Source organism: Pipra filicauda, unplaced genomic scaffold, assembly GCF_003945595.2.
Source record: "Pipra filicauda isolate LSUMZ 115617 unplaced genomic scaffold, ASM394559v2 scaffold66_size7647185_pilon, whole genome shotgun sequence".
NCBI lineage: Eukaryota > Metazoa > Chordata > Aves > Passeriformes > Pipridae > Pipra > Pipra filicauda.
Window position 1 is genome coordinate 772,454 of NW_024104831.1, and position 17,618 is coordinate 790,071.

The window sequence follows — 17,618 nt, forward strand, 5'->3', positions numbered from 1 at the left end:
AGAGTTAACTGTCTGGCTTTTTGGGGGGGGGTCTTAAATGCCATATTCCTTTAACTATAAAAAGACCCACAGCTAGCCACTATTCTTACAATGGGGTGATCTGTCGTATTTGGTCTGGAAGTGGTCTCCCAAAATGTTTTGCCAACAGCCTACCTACTACCCAATATCACCAACCAAGTTGTCTAGGGCAAAAATAGGTTGTGCAGAAACAGGTTTGGTGCAGAAATCAAGTAACACCAAACAGGACATCCCACTCCAGGCAGCTCTCAACAGTGAGGTCCTTGGAGTGCAGCCATCAGCTGAGCTGCCAGGGCAGGCAGAGCCCAGATCTGCTCTTTCTTCATGGCTTCTCAAGCTCTAACCTTCATCATCAACAAGTACATTTACACCATAGATGTCAGGAGGAAGGGGATGGGTAAACAGTGCACGTCTGTGCTGTTTCTGCATTTCCATCTCCTCATTTAATGTTCCTTTCATCCCATACTTGTAGTATCTCTGCTTGTCAAGTCATTTTAATGAAAGTTAAAATCCCAGCTATCTAAGGCTCTACACAGAGGAAAAAAATTGCATTAAAAATTATCTGTAATAGTTTCTAAGAATAGCCCTTCTCACATAATGATGTCAGCATTTAGCAGATCTACACAAGCATATGTCCTAAGTCTGTTGCCAGAGTCTGGAGTCATGTAATTTCAGTTATGCAAAGTGATAGTTTCTGGCTCTCACTAGCATGAGTTATCAGACAACAGAACATATGCATGTGTATAACTTTACACATACGCTTTTAGCCACATCTTTTTTTTATTTTGAAGTGTCTTTCTTAATTTTCATTGACCATGGGAGTATCAAAACCGTAAAATGTAGCAGAAAATTGGCATAAAGCCAGTAAAAAAGGAGAAATAGCATAGAAGAACATATGAACAGTATCTGTTTCATTCAGAGGAATTTGAACACTACATCCACCCATCTACTACATCTTTAGTAGAAGGCAAGTCATCCTTTTCTAATATGCATGACAATTTGTGTGTTGGCTTTGTCCTCTAACATATGCAGTTCCCTCATCAACAGAGAAATTTATGCATCTCAGGAGAGCAAAATACTTGCACCTGAGTGCTTAAAAAAATCAATCTAATACTAGAAAGTTATTCTCCCCACAACAGGAAAATGCTTTGATCTTTCACAGAATTTAAGGTCAAAGAGAACTGCCTTGTCTGGTCTTCTGTTTAAAATAGACCTTTAACATTTCACACAGGTAACCTCTATTAACCTGAAGATTTTGGTTAGACTTTCAGCAGACTAAACTCATGCACAGACAGAGATTCAAAAAGACAAAGGGGATGCTGCCTGTTTCTCTCTGCTAAACTATCAGGAATTTACATAGACTAAGGAATATTTCTCACCAGGGTCTCAGAGTAATGTGTCCATTGCCTATACTGCAGCTATTTGTATGGAGATTCTCTCAGGCTATCAAGTTTGTAAACAAGGTCTTCAGATTTTTTCCTGCCTTTCTGAGATTTCTTATAGTTGTTAAATTCTCTTTTTTTAAAAAATACTGACAGCGTGCCTTTTGCCAGTCAGTATACCCACATTGCTTGTTCTCTCTCCATCATGTGGGAATTGCAATCATAGCTCTGACACTCAGGCACCCACATAGAAATGCATTTCTCTCTTCATATGTTTTGGTCCTCCAGTGCCTAACTTGAATATGTTAAACACTCTAAAGATTTTTGCTCTTAAAAACAGAATAACTTTTCCTTTATTATGTAATCTTCAGTGGTAAATTGAGGTTCAAAGAGTAGAATTTTTTCATATATTTCAGTCTATGTGATCTGGCAGACTCAACTTTAAATTCTTTCCTTCTCCCCCCTTTGGTCCATAAGATGTGGACGGCAGGAGGTGTAAGATGTCTCCCTAATCCAGAAAACTACAAAAATTCAGATCAAATTCCAAGCTGAAAAGAAATATGTTGCTGGACCACAGGAAGTAGAGGCGGGGGCACAAAAGTGGGACCATGTCTACATTCTTCTTTTCTTTTCTAGACCTGTGCTGATCTCTGTAGCCTGATGTCAGTCATGTGTACACAAATTATGGCCCCAAAGGAGTTCTGTAAATACTTCCTCTCCCTAGAACAAGTGGAAAGTAGACACCACTACCAAAACATAATTCAGTCCTTTTTTTGTCCCAAAGGTAGAGTGCCTAGGCATTGCTCTTTACCAAGGGAAAAGTGCAAAAAAAATATAATGGATGTTTTTATGCCAATCTTTGCATCTTTTAGCTGCCCCGGTCTGCATTTGTTAACTCTCTGTTCTACATTTGTCAGCTTTTAACAAACACCGAACAGTCATTTCAGTAAATATACACAAAGCTTTTAAACTAATGCAAAAATATTGTGTCTGAATTTTATTTTTCCAATATGTATATAGCAGGGCTATAAAAAAGTTCCCTATGGGGGGGTGGGGGTGGTGTGTGTGTGAATACTTCATTCTCCTGCCCTGGACTCAGTCGGGGACTGGTGTTTCAAATCTGGCTCTCAAGGGCAGGCCATGGTGTGAATGTGTTGCTCCCTTGTCTTGAGGAAGCTGATGGGGGCATTAATCTGTCTGTTTGGAAAAGTGATATGATTAAAAAAAATAATCTGAAGGCTATACTAGTTTTCTCGATTGAGGAAATATCCTCTAAACTGTTGTTTGAATAACTAGAGTTCATGGCTAGAAAGAAAAAATACAGGCTACAGAAGCAAGTCCTCTTGGCTGTGTCTGCAGCAGTAAACTAAGCAGTGCCAGCAAACATTCCCAGGCAGAGAAGCACAATCATCTGTATTATTAAATTGCTAAAGTGGTCCTTCACACCGTTTTGGCTGAGCAGCAGCTAGCACTCTCCCAGACAACTGCCAGACATGATATGTTCACTGGCATGGGCCAGGAAGCATTCCTGGTAGTTTGAACATGGGCCTTTCCATGCCAATGGGCTGCAGGAGTGGAGAACAGTCTCAGGCACATTTTATTTCTTAGCAAAGACACAGCTTCTAGTACCCCATTCAAACCTTGTTATGATTTTATCAAGTTATATTTTAAAAATACAATGGGATAAATATGAGCAATATATATAGGTAATATATAAAGATAATTGATTAAGCTTAGATTAATCTAGCTAAATTAATCTATGAACTGCAGCAAGCATGGTGTCAGCCTAGTATATATGACTTTCATCATCCTATACCCAGTTAGTGACGACGATTCTGTGTATACTTGGCCAAAGACCTTAGCTGTGTGAGAGGAGTTAATCCACACCACATGACTTAGGAAGCACATATAGCTCCCTGCTATAGATAACAAAGATTGTATAGATACAGGTTGTTCATTTTCATTAGGGTTTCTTGTTAAATTAAGAAAATAGGGAGGGCCCCCTGGCACAAGCCTGTGCGTAAGGATACACATACTGCAAAGTAACAAGATCTGAGCTACCTCTGACTGAACTACCTTTGATCCTAAAACTCCTCAGCAGAGAAAGAGCAGGACTGCAGCCCTCCTGAGGGACTACTGTTTTAGTTAGAGAGGAATAAAGAAGGTTCACAGTTACTGCAGAGGATTTCCTAGGCGGCTGTTGCATGTTTCTGTTCTTAAGCTGCTCTTTAGACTGAGTGTATGAGGCAGTGCATGTGGCAAAACGTGACCAGTGATCTCTCCCCTCCTTCTGACAAAAACTGTGGGAAATTATAGTGAGAAATTGTATTAAGAGATACTAATGTCCATGAGGGGGCTTTCAGAATTCAGCAGAAGAGACAGTGCAGTTGTCCATGATGCTTTGACTGTGCATCCTCAGTGTGGTATATTCCAGAATGCAGCTTAATGGTGGCCTTTTATATTTTGGATAATGAAATAACCTCTCCTTTAGTGACAAGAGTTATCTATTCAGCTGAATTACTTTCCTGAAGAACCAGAGCACCAATTAAGTATATCACTGTAGCCTTCCTTATTTTGGAAAGTGAGCAGTTTTAAGCACTTGTTTGATGTCAGGCAAGTGCTAGATAATTCAGTGAAGCAAAGGACAGATTGCATCAACAAATGTGATCCTGTCTTTAGCTACATAAGAGGATCTAAATAAACACCAGATCTGCAAACCAGCTTCACACTGAGATTCCTCAGTTTTATCATCAGTTTCCATTTTGACAGCTCATGTCACATTCCAGCCTTTGGACTCAAAATTAGCTGAATGCTGTTCAACATGAAGTGACTTATTTCCTCTCTGCCCCCTCACTGGATTTTGCAAGACCTAATAGGCTATATTTCAGTTTTTGAAATTGAAATTTGTAGAATTGCAAGAGGAAACATTAAATCTTCCAGGAAACCCTTGGACTGCATGCACCTCAGACTAACCTATACCACTTTTCCATTTTTCACCTTTTGCAGATCTACACAATTTACTATTCATCAATATCTGTTTGTTACTGGAGAAAGCAGTACATAGTAGGACACTGCATTTTCTTATTTTCTCTCTCTTGTCTTTTCTTTATAATATGGAGTCCGGAGTCAAAAAAGTAACTAGGTTTTATTTTAGTAAAGCACTCAGCTGCGTGTTTAACTTCCTCTTTAACTATGTGATCCCACCAGTGAAACCACTCATGTGATACGTGGCCTTAAGGGCCTTGCTGACAGAAAGTCTTCCTGAAGACTGAAAAAAATTATCCAAGCTAAAAAAAAAAAGAATTAGCCTGTTAGAGTGCTGCCATCTAGTTAGATGAGTGTATACAACAAATCCATTTACAGTGCTTGCAACATCTCACTGCCCAGTATACTGGGCTGCCTGCAGAAAGTCTTCATGGACAGTCACTAAGAGCTGTTCGAAGGGATATATTGAACCAGTTCCTTTGGGTTTGTAAAAATATTCTGGGATCCTGCAAAACATAAGCAAATTTGTGCTGAACTTTGTTAACTTGTGCTGCAGTGCCTTAAGCACCCTCAATTGCCACAGGCTTCTGCAGAAAGTTGACAGTGCTGCACAACTCACAGGAAGCAGGGAATGGTAGGAAAAAGTTTTTTTTAACTAACCCAAATCATATATGAACATCACAGCCCATATTTGATTTAAGCATGTTTTAATATGCAATTTTTGAGGTAAATCAAAGCAGAAGAAAATTACACATTTGCTCTGATATTGCCTAGAAGATTGTGCTTGAATGTCTTGGGGTTTCACATGGGACTTGTTATATACCAGGCAAATGAAAATGCTATGAAAACAGACTTTAAAGTCTGAAATTAGACAAGATGCAATATGCTTATGGAGTGATACAAACTATGTTAAAAAACAATGTTTGATGCTACAGAAGTAAAATCCTTAGCTGTTTGAAAAGTTAAGAACTGTGTTATTGGAAGGACTGCAACTGCTGTTTGACTACTGCTTGTCTACCTTCTAAAGGTGAGGAATAATCATGTCTGGATAAATGACTCTGTGTAAATTCTTTATTTTCTGATTTGGGAAGTCTGCTTTCCTATAATGCATTAATTTAATATTGTCAGTTAAGACCAACTAATTCCTAAGACAAATTACTCTCTTATTACAGAAGTAAGACACATTTAGCATTTAATGAATTTGACATTTACTTTAACAAGTCAGGTATCTGGTCTTAACTCTTAATTACCTCGCACTTGTTTAGCAACCCAGTTTCTTGCAGCCTTGACCAGATGCTTTGGATTCTTCCAGCATGTTCAGGGTGATTAGCATAGTTCCCACACATACACTGGTGCTTCAGCATCAGACTGTCATACACAACACCTTCAGCACAAAGACAGCAGAATAAGAAATAATAAGTGAAAAAAATGCAAATTATACCGTTCCCTGTCATACATACCATAGCAAAACTGGATTTTATTTGACAATTAGAGCAAGGTGAAAATCAAAGAATCACAAATTCGTTTAGGCTGGAAAAGACCTCCAGGATCATCAAGTCCAACCTTTGACCGATCTTCACCTTGTCAACTGGACCATGGCACTAAGTGCTATGTCCAGTCATTTGTTGAAGACCTTCAGAGTTGGTGACTCCACCACCTCCCTGGGCAGCCTGTTCCAATGCCTGACAACCCTTACTGTGAAGAAATTCTTCCTGATGTCCAACTTGACTGTCTCCTAGCATAGCTTGACAACATTTCCTCTTGTCATGTCGCTGGTTTCCTGGGAGAAGAGACTGACCCCCACCTGGCTACACCCTCCTTTCAGGTAGTTGTAGAGAGCAATAAAGTCTCCCCTGAGCCTCCTTTTCTCTAGGCTAAACAACCTCAGCTCCCTCAGCTGCTCCTCATATGACTTACTCTCTTTGTTGCCCTTCTCTGGACCCAAGTTCCTCTTTCCTTTGTGAGACTCTGAATTTTGATTTACAAGGAATATCTTGTGATTCCAATAAGGCAAAAATTAATTCTCAAGAAATTATATTAATAAATACAATTAAGTGTAAAGGAGAAAGGAAATGGAGTAGTGTCTCGTTAAAGCTTTTATGGCTAGGAAAAAATCAGTCTTATTACTGAATCACTTGTTTTCTTTTTCTCTAGTGGGTAAGCTTAGTTGAATCTGTTAACCTATATATAACAAGAAAATGTTATATATTTATAGCAGTGTAAGGAAAATAATTCAGTAAAACCTTTTAAAATTTTAAAATAAATTTTGAAATGGCAATGCCACTCTGCATTTGTACTGCTTAACTAATACCATATTAATTCCAGATCTCAAAGCATATCAAATGAAAGTTTCAGAGAGTTGAAACAGTGGCAGCCAGAGTCCTTTTTCATTAAATGAAAAGTTCCACCCACTACTCAATTAGGACCAAATCCTATTGTTTGACTGCAATGCAAGGTACCTTTTGAATTTTCTATGGTCATTTATTCAAGGACAGAACAGCTTTATACAAAACAGCTATCAGTATCACATTGCTCTGTAGCTGCGTATTGGGAGCCAAAGAGAAATTTTAGTGAAGAGGCTCGAGCTAAATTCAATTTTCAAGGCTTTCAAACCAAGTCTGAAACACTGAAAAGTTATTTTCTTTATTTACTTGTTGCTTGCATTTCCCTTAAAAATGTCTGGAACAACAATTATTTTCCTTACCCCTGTGGACCATTTTCATTTGGGAAACATTTGGATTTTTCTTCCCCTCACAGTTGAAAGGGACTTAAATTAACAATTTCTGCAAGCTGCAATATTTGGCATTCAAAACCTCTTTCTTATGTGCCACCACTACTGGGGATGCCAACACAGTTCTGGGAAAATTGTGTTAGCCTGCTGCTGAAAAGTCAGCCAGTGAAGAAAACACAAAATTGAAGTCCAGATTCAACAACATGCCCAATACAGCCTTTATTTAGCATAGTTCTTGAATGGATATTGAACATCAATAAAGTCTTTAAAAGCTCTACTGAATAAGAGTCTGTATACATTGCGGGCAATTCAAAGTTAAGGTTCTGAGATAATTCAGTTAGAAGCCAGCCAGAAATTATGCAGCTCGAGAAATATTTATGCTGCCATATTTCTTAGCTCATGCACTTCAGAACTGATCCTTTGGGATCTTGCTATTTAAGCCAAGATGATAATACAACAATTATGTTTAGCATAAGGAGAATGCAAACATAATATCTAAGTGCAGCATTACTAAGTTTATGCTAAATTATTATCTAGCAAACATGATAGCTCATTAGTAATAAATTCTTGTTTACTTTCTTGTTTTGTTTTCTTTTAAAGAAAAAAAAAGGACAACCAGTGAAAATCTGGAGCTGATAAACTAATGCAGCTTAAAATATCTGCTGGCACTGTCAAAGTAGTTAATAATTTCCTTTCTCTGCAGTTCTTTGCTGCTCTATCATGAGGTTTTGTAAGTTGTTTGGAAGTATGCACGCAAATAAGTGCATGTTCACATACCTCGCTTTCCTTTTCTTGGCACTCAAAGTTTTAACTTCTACAGTCTGTTGTCTACCCATGTTGTAGTTCGGCAGTGGTCATCATACCAGTAGATTAGAAAACATTTCCTCCCATCCCTCTGACTAAGAGAGAAGATGTTCAGATGCTGAATGTACATGCATCAGAACTTTCAGAAGATTTTAGTCAGAGTGGGCAGTTATAGCAAATGGATTTGAATGGAAACACTTGTTAAACGGTAACAAAATTAGCTGAAAGTTGAAAGTATCTCCTACCTGCCACTCTTTAAATACATTTTTTAATTTTAATTATTTGAATAGTCCAAATAAAATATGTATATATTACTATGTTATTGTTACACAGAATTGAGTGTAATAATGACACTTTTTGATTACCTATAGCAGGGTTGCAACCAATTTTGAAGTGAAACACTGAAACTGTATATTCAGGATGCCTCCTCTGGTTGACATAAATATAAACATCCCCGTCTTAGTGCATAAGTATTTTTCCCAAAATAGAATATAACTAAAAATGTAATTTTATTGTACATGGGTTATTTTGTCTGAATCAAAAATCAGTTTAATCAGGTCAGGTCAGTATTACATGGCAGAAGCATCTGCTCCAAACTTAATTACTAAGATATTTGCACCGAGTGTAAAATTTATTTCTAGAAGGATTAATTGACTTATGAAAAGACTAAAATATATGTTTTCATTTATTTGCAAGCATTTAAATTGGTTTAGGATGTGCAAGTGATTCAGATGTGTGGCTGCTGGTCGTACAGCACATGTGCTTGATGCAATACCAGAATGCAGCAGTAGAGTTTACTGCTAAAAATAGCCTATAGGATTTCCCTGATAGGATTCAGCCAATAATCTCCCCACCCCACAAAAAAAAAAAAAAAAAAAAAAAAAAAAAAAAAAAAAAAAAGAAGGGAGGGAGGCAACTGTTTTCAATTGCAGACTGCTGTGAAATATTAATAAAATATGGTTATTCTGTCTCTCCAGAACAAATGCCTGTAGCCAGATTCTGCTCTCAGATTCCTTGTGTAAATCTGAGCAGCTCCACTGAGACTGGTGGATTTATTCTGGATTTACACCAATATTACTGAGGTCAGAATGTGGCCCTGATGACAGATGGGAATGGTGCCACCACTGAACCATATAATGATAGAGGACAGCGGACAAAAGTAACTGCATTTGCATTCAGTCAGTAAAAACTAAGGTTTTCCTTGTGGGGACTCCCTAGCACTCATTCATTTCCAAAATACTTTATTTGGGTCAGCTTCTTTTAATAATATTTTAAACAGAGGGGAGAGCAAGAGATCTAAAAATCATTGGCTAACAGCATGCTTTGAAGAAGATTAATTGCCTTGGAGAACAACAGTACCAATAAGAAAACCCAAGGGAAGAATATCTAATAAATTATTCCAAAGAAAAATCTGAACTAAATAATATCAAATATTCTGTGAACTGTCTAAATGAAAATTAAGTATACTTTATCTTTTTTCCATCTTTAACTCATTATTTTGTGCATATATTGTGTAGATATAGCTTAACTCTCTCACAACAATCATCATTCTAATTCCCTTCAGGTATTTGGCTAAAAGCATTTTCTCTCATGACTCACAACAATATAGGCTCATTTTGATGCCCCCGTAATAATCTGCCACAACCGTTTTCCTGCTACCTGTTTTTACATTAATTTTTGGAGTCTGAATTCAACCTCACTTTACGGTGTACTAGAATTTTCTCCCTTTTCACCCACCCATTCCTTTCTTCCATGCTTTTAAAAATGCTAGTGTTGCAACTGCTGTGGACAATTGCTGGTTGCATTTTGTGCTCTCTTAAGGGAAAAAATCACAGAACCACAGGATAGCTCAGGTTGGCAGGGACCTCCAGAGGTCTGTAGTTCAGCTCTGCTCAGAGCAGGTCACCACTGTGATCAGACCAGGTTGCTCAGGACTTTTATCCTAAAGGATTTTGGAAAGGCTGTATAAGATTGGAGAAAAACTGGGTCTGGGTTTATTTCTTTCCACTGATGAATGAATAAATGCTAGAGCACTATCCAGACCCACGAAATACTATGCACAAAAAAAGCCATTCTATACCACAACATACCATATGTTAATAATACACAGATTGATCTATTTATTTACAGAAACTGTATTAGAACTGTTTATGTTGCAAAGTCTCTGTTCATTGTCACTCCAAAGGTGTGAGTCTCATAACCTAGAAAATAGCTCTATTTTCAATGTACTCAGAAACTGCAGTGATAAAGCTTTTATATTTGTAAGTCTGTAAGCTCAGACACGTGTCAGGGAAAGAGATTTCTTCAAGCAGAAACAAAAGGTTTAATTGTAGAGGTATGTGCTCTGTTGGAGCTGGTCCATCATCCAGGGGGTACTGGCTGTTAGCATAGATACAGCTTGGAAGCAGCTACAGCATTGCACTGTCTTCAGCCAGTATCTAGAGGATATGAAAGAAAGGAGGGTACAGAGCAGAAGTGGAGAAGCAGAAGCATAAAGTTGTAGGGCAGGTGAAAATAGGATGTTGTTTTTTTTTCAGTAATGAGCAGAGATGATTATCTTGAAAGAGCAATGGAGGATGAAAAAAGATTCAATAAAAGAAAAACAAGGCTTCAAGATAAAGATGTTTCAGATTTGGTGAAAGGAATTCAGTGAAGGACTGAGAATCTCTGTTGGAATAAGATAGGGGTTTTTTTCTCTCTTCTCTCTTTCTGGTGTTGTTCATGTAGCAATGTTTTACTGAAAGGATAAGATTAGACTCTCTGCCTAATCTTAATACACCCTGACTCTGCAGTTGCAGTGTCTGTATTTCCATTGCTGATCCTGTCAGGCTTCGTTGTGTCAGATTACAAGCCAGGGATGTCCAATTTCCACCATCTCCATTCAGTGTTTGTCCTACGTAATTTCATTCCTTCTCTTATTCTTCCATCTCAGCTTCACATTTTCTGTCTTGAATAGTTCAGCTGATGCCATGAGTCCACATATCTACATAACCCCCTTGACCCAAGTCCCATTACTGAGAATTATAAAGGGACATGTCAGTAAACCTTAGAAATCAGACTGAAACAGCAGCCTTTACATTTGTAACTTCATTCAACTTTTTCAGTGAAACTACGGATTTTTGAATGGAACAGTGAAGCCTACACACAGTGAGCTCACTTTTGGTGTGCTCTGTGAATCTCTTAAAATGAGTTTACAATGTTTTGGGGACTCTATGAACCACAACTAGAAAAACAGTGGCCTGGTTTAATAATCCTGTCTATACACAGCTGTTCTTTTTGCAGAAACTCATGGAAAGTGAATTAGTATGTTCCTTTCTGTACAATCCGAATGTTCATTACCCAACAAGTAAAAACAAATTTTTGCTTTCCAAGTTCACATTCTAATTGGAAAGATGGGAGGGCATAGTGTCTCACACAGTCATATACATTGCCAGTTAAGGACTCCATCCTACATCAATCCATGGTCATGGCCTGAAAAGTAAACTTTCAGGGCATGGCAAGTTCTGACAGCTGATGTGAAGGAATTAATACTTCTGGCATAAACATTCACAAACAGTAACTCCAAGTATTTATTTCCCCCTTTTTTGTGCACAAAGTGAATCTTAACTTCTAACCATGCTCTAATGTTATACTGACATTCAGGCTTTTAAAAAGATGGACCTTCATGGAAAGTTAGATTACCCATAATAAGAAATGAGGTTTCTGTGGTCATCTTTTTTTCCTTTGACTGAAGATTTTTGGGGTTCCAATCACTTTGCTTTGGACAGCCCAAGAGGTGTTCCCTGAGTGACTGGAATGCCCAGGTCCTGACCATAAAACCTGCCTCTGTAGCTTCCACTCAACCATTGAAAGATGCAGAAGTTGTATCCAACATCACCTAGTCATCCCTACAGCTTTGCTATTTCTGTAGAGAGAGTGACCTTGCAGCAGAGACTGACTTGTCAAATGAAGACATTTAGAATTATATTGCAGTTTTCCTCCTTACTGGTGGTCTTTCTTCAACTTATTGGTGGTCTCTTTACACAGGAAACGAGAACACCGAGAAAAGAACTAGAGAATAGAGAAATGAAAGAAAAGCTACAAATGACTTAAAGGCACCAAAAATGCACCTGTTGCTATGTTGCCAGAGCCAGTCAATGATAATAATTTATGACTGTGTGAATATTAACCCTGTGATTTATCAGCTGCACTGGTTGAGTTGGTGCCAATATAGCATCATAAAACAGAGGAGCAGTACGGCTAAAACTGAACGCATTGCTGCAGGAGGTATTTGACGCATTTAAGTCTGTTGATCCCACATGAACAAATGCATTTGCCCTGCCTATTAAAAGCAGTCTTTAGGGAATCCTACCAGTCGTGTAGACATGCTGGCTGGGCTGGTCCGTGTCTGGGTGAGGTAATGTGGAATCAGTGGGGGAAGATGGGGTCCCGGACACAGGTTGATGTTTATCTAATCCTGCCATGCCAACTGTAGCCATCTGAGCCTGGTAGATTTGCAACTGGTGGACATGCCGATGTGCCAGGAACTCCTGTTTCCAAGAAAACAGCACAGTAGAAAGAAATGTGAGACTGGATCAAGTGAGACACTGAAGGAAACATGTCAACAAATTAAGTTCATTAGGTCAGGGTTGTAATAAACAGTGTGGACACCCACCCTCCAACGCGCACCTAAGCCCCAGTGAATAAATCCATTCAACAGATGTTTTCACACTGACAACGTGGGTTGCTGATTTTGCTGGAGAGTAGCTGATGGCAGGCAACCTGTCAGTTCCCCCTCACAGAAAAGATGGTTTAACATGCAAAGGCTTGTAAAAGACAAGATTTTGTAAAAGACAAGATAAAAAGAGATTTTCTAATATATTGAATACATAATATGATGTTAGAATATGCATTTCATGATCCTACAGAAACAAATTTTAAATTTTCCCACAGCACTGAAAGTGAAAAGTGGTGCTCTTACTACTCAGTACCAAAGGAGCAACTGTGAATCAAGCTTCTACAGAGGACTCAGTTCCCAGAGCTCCCGGGAAAGTAGGAACAATTTGCATCTAAGTTTTCACAAATCATTTAGAAATTCCGGAGTTGTTACATGAGATTCCACTTAGGAACCATCTTTTTTTGTCATAACTGCTGCTGGCTGTAGGCAGTGCAAAACTCTTCAGGGAAGACAGGCAGGTGTGAAAAGGCTGTGACAGAGTAGAAAGGAAGATTTTCTCCTCTGTTTTATTTGTCAACAGATAATCACTTTTGCTGACATGACAAAGGCTGAAACCCTGCTGAAGCCAGTAGAAACCTTGGCATTCACTCACTCCACAGAGTAGGATTGCTTTCCAAGCCCTTTTCTTTCTGCTTTTCTCTTTTTGTGCTTATAGTCCTAGACCCTCAACAGAAAGTGAATGAGAGAGATTTCCAAACTATTTAATATGAATTCAGCTGAAATTCACGCTTGTGTCTTACAACTACGGACTCTGTTTATCCTCCCCTGGGCTCAGTATACATATATGCAGGCGTATATATATATGTATATATATATATTTATATGTATATGTATATATATGTGTCTCTATCTTTTTTTTGTTTTGTTTTTTAATCTCAGTAACAGTTAGCAGTGCTGTATGTTGTTGCTTTGGACAGCAGCTCGGAGGCCTGGCCTGGCCAAGGAGGGATTGCTGGCTGCTCAGAGAGGTGAAGCTGAGTTCAGGCTGTGTGGGAAGGCGGGTGGGAGTACCCAGGAGTACCCCAGCCTCTCGTGCGCTGCAAAATAAATCGACAGCTCCTGGGATGTGAGAATGTCTACCCCGCATGTAATAAGAGTCCTTTATGCAAACAAGTGCTCATCAATAGCAACTGAAATGAGAACAAATGCCTTAAAAGGCAGCCTCAAATCCCACATTAATATCTGGGGTCACCACTTCAGTGAAAAGACATAAGGTCGTGGGAAGGGTAAATCACCTGGGACCTTGTCATAAGTGACTAAGTAAAGAAAGAAAATATGAGTAAGCAAAAAGAGGTTTTACAATAATTATCTTGTTTTGGAGTCATTGAATCATTTCCCTTTCTTTAAATACAATCCTCAGCTTTCCCTGTTGCTTTTTTAATGTATATACTGTTAAATATTCCAGGAAGTATCTCTTTTGTTCTCGTAGGCATACATATCTTTTGTAACCTTTGCTGGGAGTACCTGTGACTGGAGAGAAGTGAAGAATGCAATGACGCTATTGTGTTGAATATTTTCCCTATGGAGAACAGAAGCAAATACATTCCTTTGTGAGAATTTAGCATTCATTTTCCTCAGTGCTTTCTTTAGTGGTCAATGAAGGAAGTACAGGAGGCATTTTGCTATCTGTGGCATGATTACTCCCTGTATCCTAGGATTAAGTGGTGACAGCAGCACTGTCCGTCTGATGCTTCTGTATTCACAGTCTCCTGCTTACTCTTTCAAACTGCTGTTTGAGCAGTTTGGAAGAAGTCAAACTCCTACCTGCAGAAGCCTTTCATCACACAGAACATTACTGCCATAAAGGAAATCAGCAGAATACTGTCATTTCTGCTGCTCTCCTCAACCTCATAGGTTGCCTTCACTGTGTTAATTAAATAGCTGGTACCTGTGTATAGCTGGTATCTTTGAGCAAGGGGATTTTTGATACTGTCTTTCAGTGTTCACACTAACTGTTGATAATTCATTGAGTTCACTTGTCTGATAATTACTAGAGTACAGAAGACAAAAGGGGTTGTTCTCTTCTGAAATGCTCTTCAAACTAGTAAGGGTGTATCACTGGATTCTGGCTTTCTTCATTAAACAGTATTAGTTAAGTATACTTCTTAAAGAAACCTTGGAAATTCAGATATCATTGAGGGGGGACTGATGCTGTGCACAAATGTTTCTGTTTGGACTTTTCTCAGTGCTGACTGACCCTGAGGCTTGCTGACAAGGCCTGAGTGGCCTTGTCTGCCCCTCTTTCACTTTCAGACCTGAACTTCACTTGTATGACACCCGTACAATTTTTTTTTCAGTGAAGCTGTAAGTTTGCCATTCATTTGATATCTAAAATATAATCTTTCCAGGTCTCTGATCTAAAGAAATCAATTTAAATGATTTTTTTGTATGGTGTTTTGAAGAACAAAAAAATGTCTGGAACACCACAAAACATGGATAACTTGGGATGTTCCTATCTGTGCTTCTAAAATGTTTGTGTCTATGTAGGCAATAGAAACACTATTTTTCATGCATATGAGCAAATCAAGGTAATTTTTTTTAATGCTTATCAGTCTGTGTGAACACCACCTAAACCAGACAGCTGTCTATTTCAACAACTTGTCAGAGACCAGGAAGACAGCCTGTTCTTGCTCTCCTGTTTTCTGGTTAAACTGTGTTTTGTTTATATCATTCTCCCCTCCTCAAATGAAACCAGATGCATCCTGAGTATTTAACACATGTTTATCAACCTAATCAGCTCAGGGAAGAAGAAATTTGTGGAGGGTTCGATGGAAAGTTGTATGACACCTGCTTTAATTTCTGAGGTCACAGAAAATTATTTGCCTGTGAAAATCTTTTAAAATTTGTTAAAAGTACAGTAGTTTGTCTCTCCAAGCTTACACTGAGGCTTATGTTCTTTGGTGACTTCCAGATCCTTTAACTGTAATTTTAAAAACCCTATGCATCAGCAAAGTTTAGACTTGTTTAGATTTTAGTCAAAGTTTTACACTAACTTCCTGATTAGGTTTCATTTTACAGACAACAGGCACTTATGAAATGCACATATTTTTTCCAGCCACCTACATATTTATGCTGTGAGCATTACAGATACTCTGTATCACACAGACAAAGGTTGTACGGATTAATGCAATGAATAATGTGGATAATCAACACACTTGTCTGGCTCCCCAAATGCCCACCTGGCCTCTGGAAGGGATTAAAGCAATACAGTGAACTCATCTTCAGGTTTTATGTGCTACAGCCCTGCAAACACATGTCTATCTCTCCAGCAATATGACAAAAGCAGTATTTGCACATCTGCAGGGCTAGTGATTTGTGTGAATATATTTGGAGCATTTCTTACGTAACCCGAGCCGTGTCTGCCTGGCATGGAGCCTGCTAGTTCCAGGTGCCTGAGATTAGTCTATTAGTAGAATCAGGCAATTAGGGCCTCTGCTGGAGCTAGTGGAGGGCCATTCATCCTCTTCCCCAGAAATCAGCCCAGGCCCTTGGTAATTATTTTGAGGAGGATTTTTAGAATCTTTATCTAAAGAGAAGATGAGCCTTTTAGAAGCATGAGAGGTAAATATTTGTTGTTCTCCTAGTATTACTGTAAGGCTTGTTTAGCAGGAGTTGGAATGAATTTGGGTTTGTGAGACTACTCTTTTCATGTAGATGTCTGATTTGTACATTTCGGTGTTTAACATTTTGTTAATTCTAAGGATTTTAATAAGAGCTATTTCCATGTTTCTACTGACTGTGAGAATTGATGCCCTATAAGTGCATTCCATTGTATTATTAGATGGTCTATGCTGGATGATAAAGCATAGGTGAATTTTCTATGGATTAATGCTCCTTCAAGCTATTATGAAAAAAAAAGTGGGGTTCACTCAAAAACTTTTCTTGCCTCTTGACAGTCTGTTTTTTAATGTAATTTGATATGTTAATATTTAGTTTAATCACAGATAAGTAAATCCCAAGATTTGTATGTCTGTAGCATAATCCTCAGTGTGTATGAGCATATGCACACCTCTCTTCAGGGTTTATGCTTTGGCTTTATTTTATTGTGGTAGAAAACATTTTTCTCCTAGGAATAGCAAATTCTGAATCTCTTAATAATAAGATTACTACTTATGATCTCTCATATATTTGTGGCCAGGTTTATAGCCCTCTGTTGTTGTGCCTCTGCTGTGTTCTGCTGAAGTATGAAGTGTGTGCTAGTGTCTATTAACTGTTAAAAGTCATTCATGTTTTGCCCATCCTGCCCTCCTCTCCCAAAAGACTTCCAGTACTACTAACCTTAAAAAGTTTTTCCTACGAAAGCATTTTTGGTGGTCTCTTTGCTAATTTCCACGTTGTTTTCTGAAAATTACCCAATTTCCTGAGGGGGAAAAATACACACATGCACTGCAGAAAGTTTTGCCCTAGGTAGGATGAAAACAAGACCTGCTGCCTTCCAGACCTGTAATTCCTTTATCTCCTTCTCCTGAAAGGTCTTTCTTACACCTGCTCTGTGGCCTTGTCTCATCCCATGGCTCCTGTTGAAAGCCCTACTCCTTAGCCCTGTCTAGACCCCTGTAGCAAGATGGGAACAGAGTAACTTCAGATCCTGCCTCTTGTCTTCTCTACCACCCTCCTTGGCTTCCTACCTTCCCAGTGCAGTTGTAGCTGAATGCACCCAGGGGGTGTCCAGGCCAGCCAGTGGCTGCATCCAGTGAAATGACCTCTGCTTGCAGCAAACAGATCTCAGTCCTGCTTTAAGGTCACCACGATGGCAGCCTTGGCCCAAACCAAGACAGCACCATTCAAAGTCTGAATCAGTAAAAATCTGGGCACTCAGAAACTTCTCATTCAGTTCAGAAGTAGGTAGTCAACAGTTCTTCAGAAGTCATGGATCTCATACAGTATATCGATTAGTTTGACCTTCGTTATCCTCAGAAGTGATGGAAAAAACATAGAAAGCAAATAATTCCTATATGTTGGAGTATTGGGACAGAAAGAA

The 17,618-nt window shown here is 38.7% G+C and overlaps 1 protein-coding gene across 14 annotated transcripts in view; it reads right to left on the reverse strand.

Moving 5' to 3' along the window:
* HDAC9 (histone deacetylase 9) overlaps nt 1-17,618 on the reverse strand; it is a 459,183-nt gene that overhangs the window by 133,280 nt on the left and 308,285 nt on the right. For all 14 annotated transcript variants that reach the window (XR_005566228.1, XM_027738932.2, XM_027738931.2 and 11 more), the window contains 2 exons: nt 12,272-12,449; nt 5,636-5,769 (listed from right to left, as the gene is read on the reverse strand). Coding sequence is in view for 13 of the 14 variants with exons in the window: in XM_027738932.2 (XP_027594733.2) it covers nt 5,636-5,769; nt 12,272-12,449 (312 nt within the window). In the remaining variant the exon portion in view is untranslated. The remainder of the gene's footprint in view (nt 1-5,635; nt 5,770-12,271; nt 12,450-17,618) is intronic.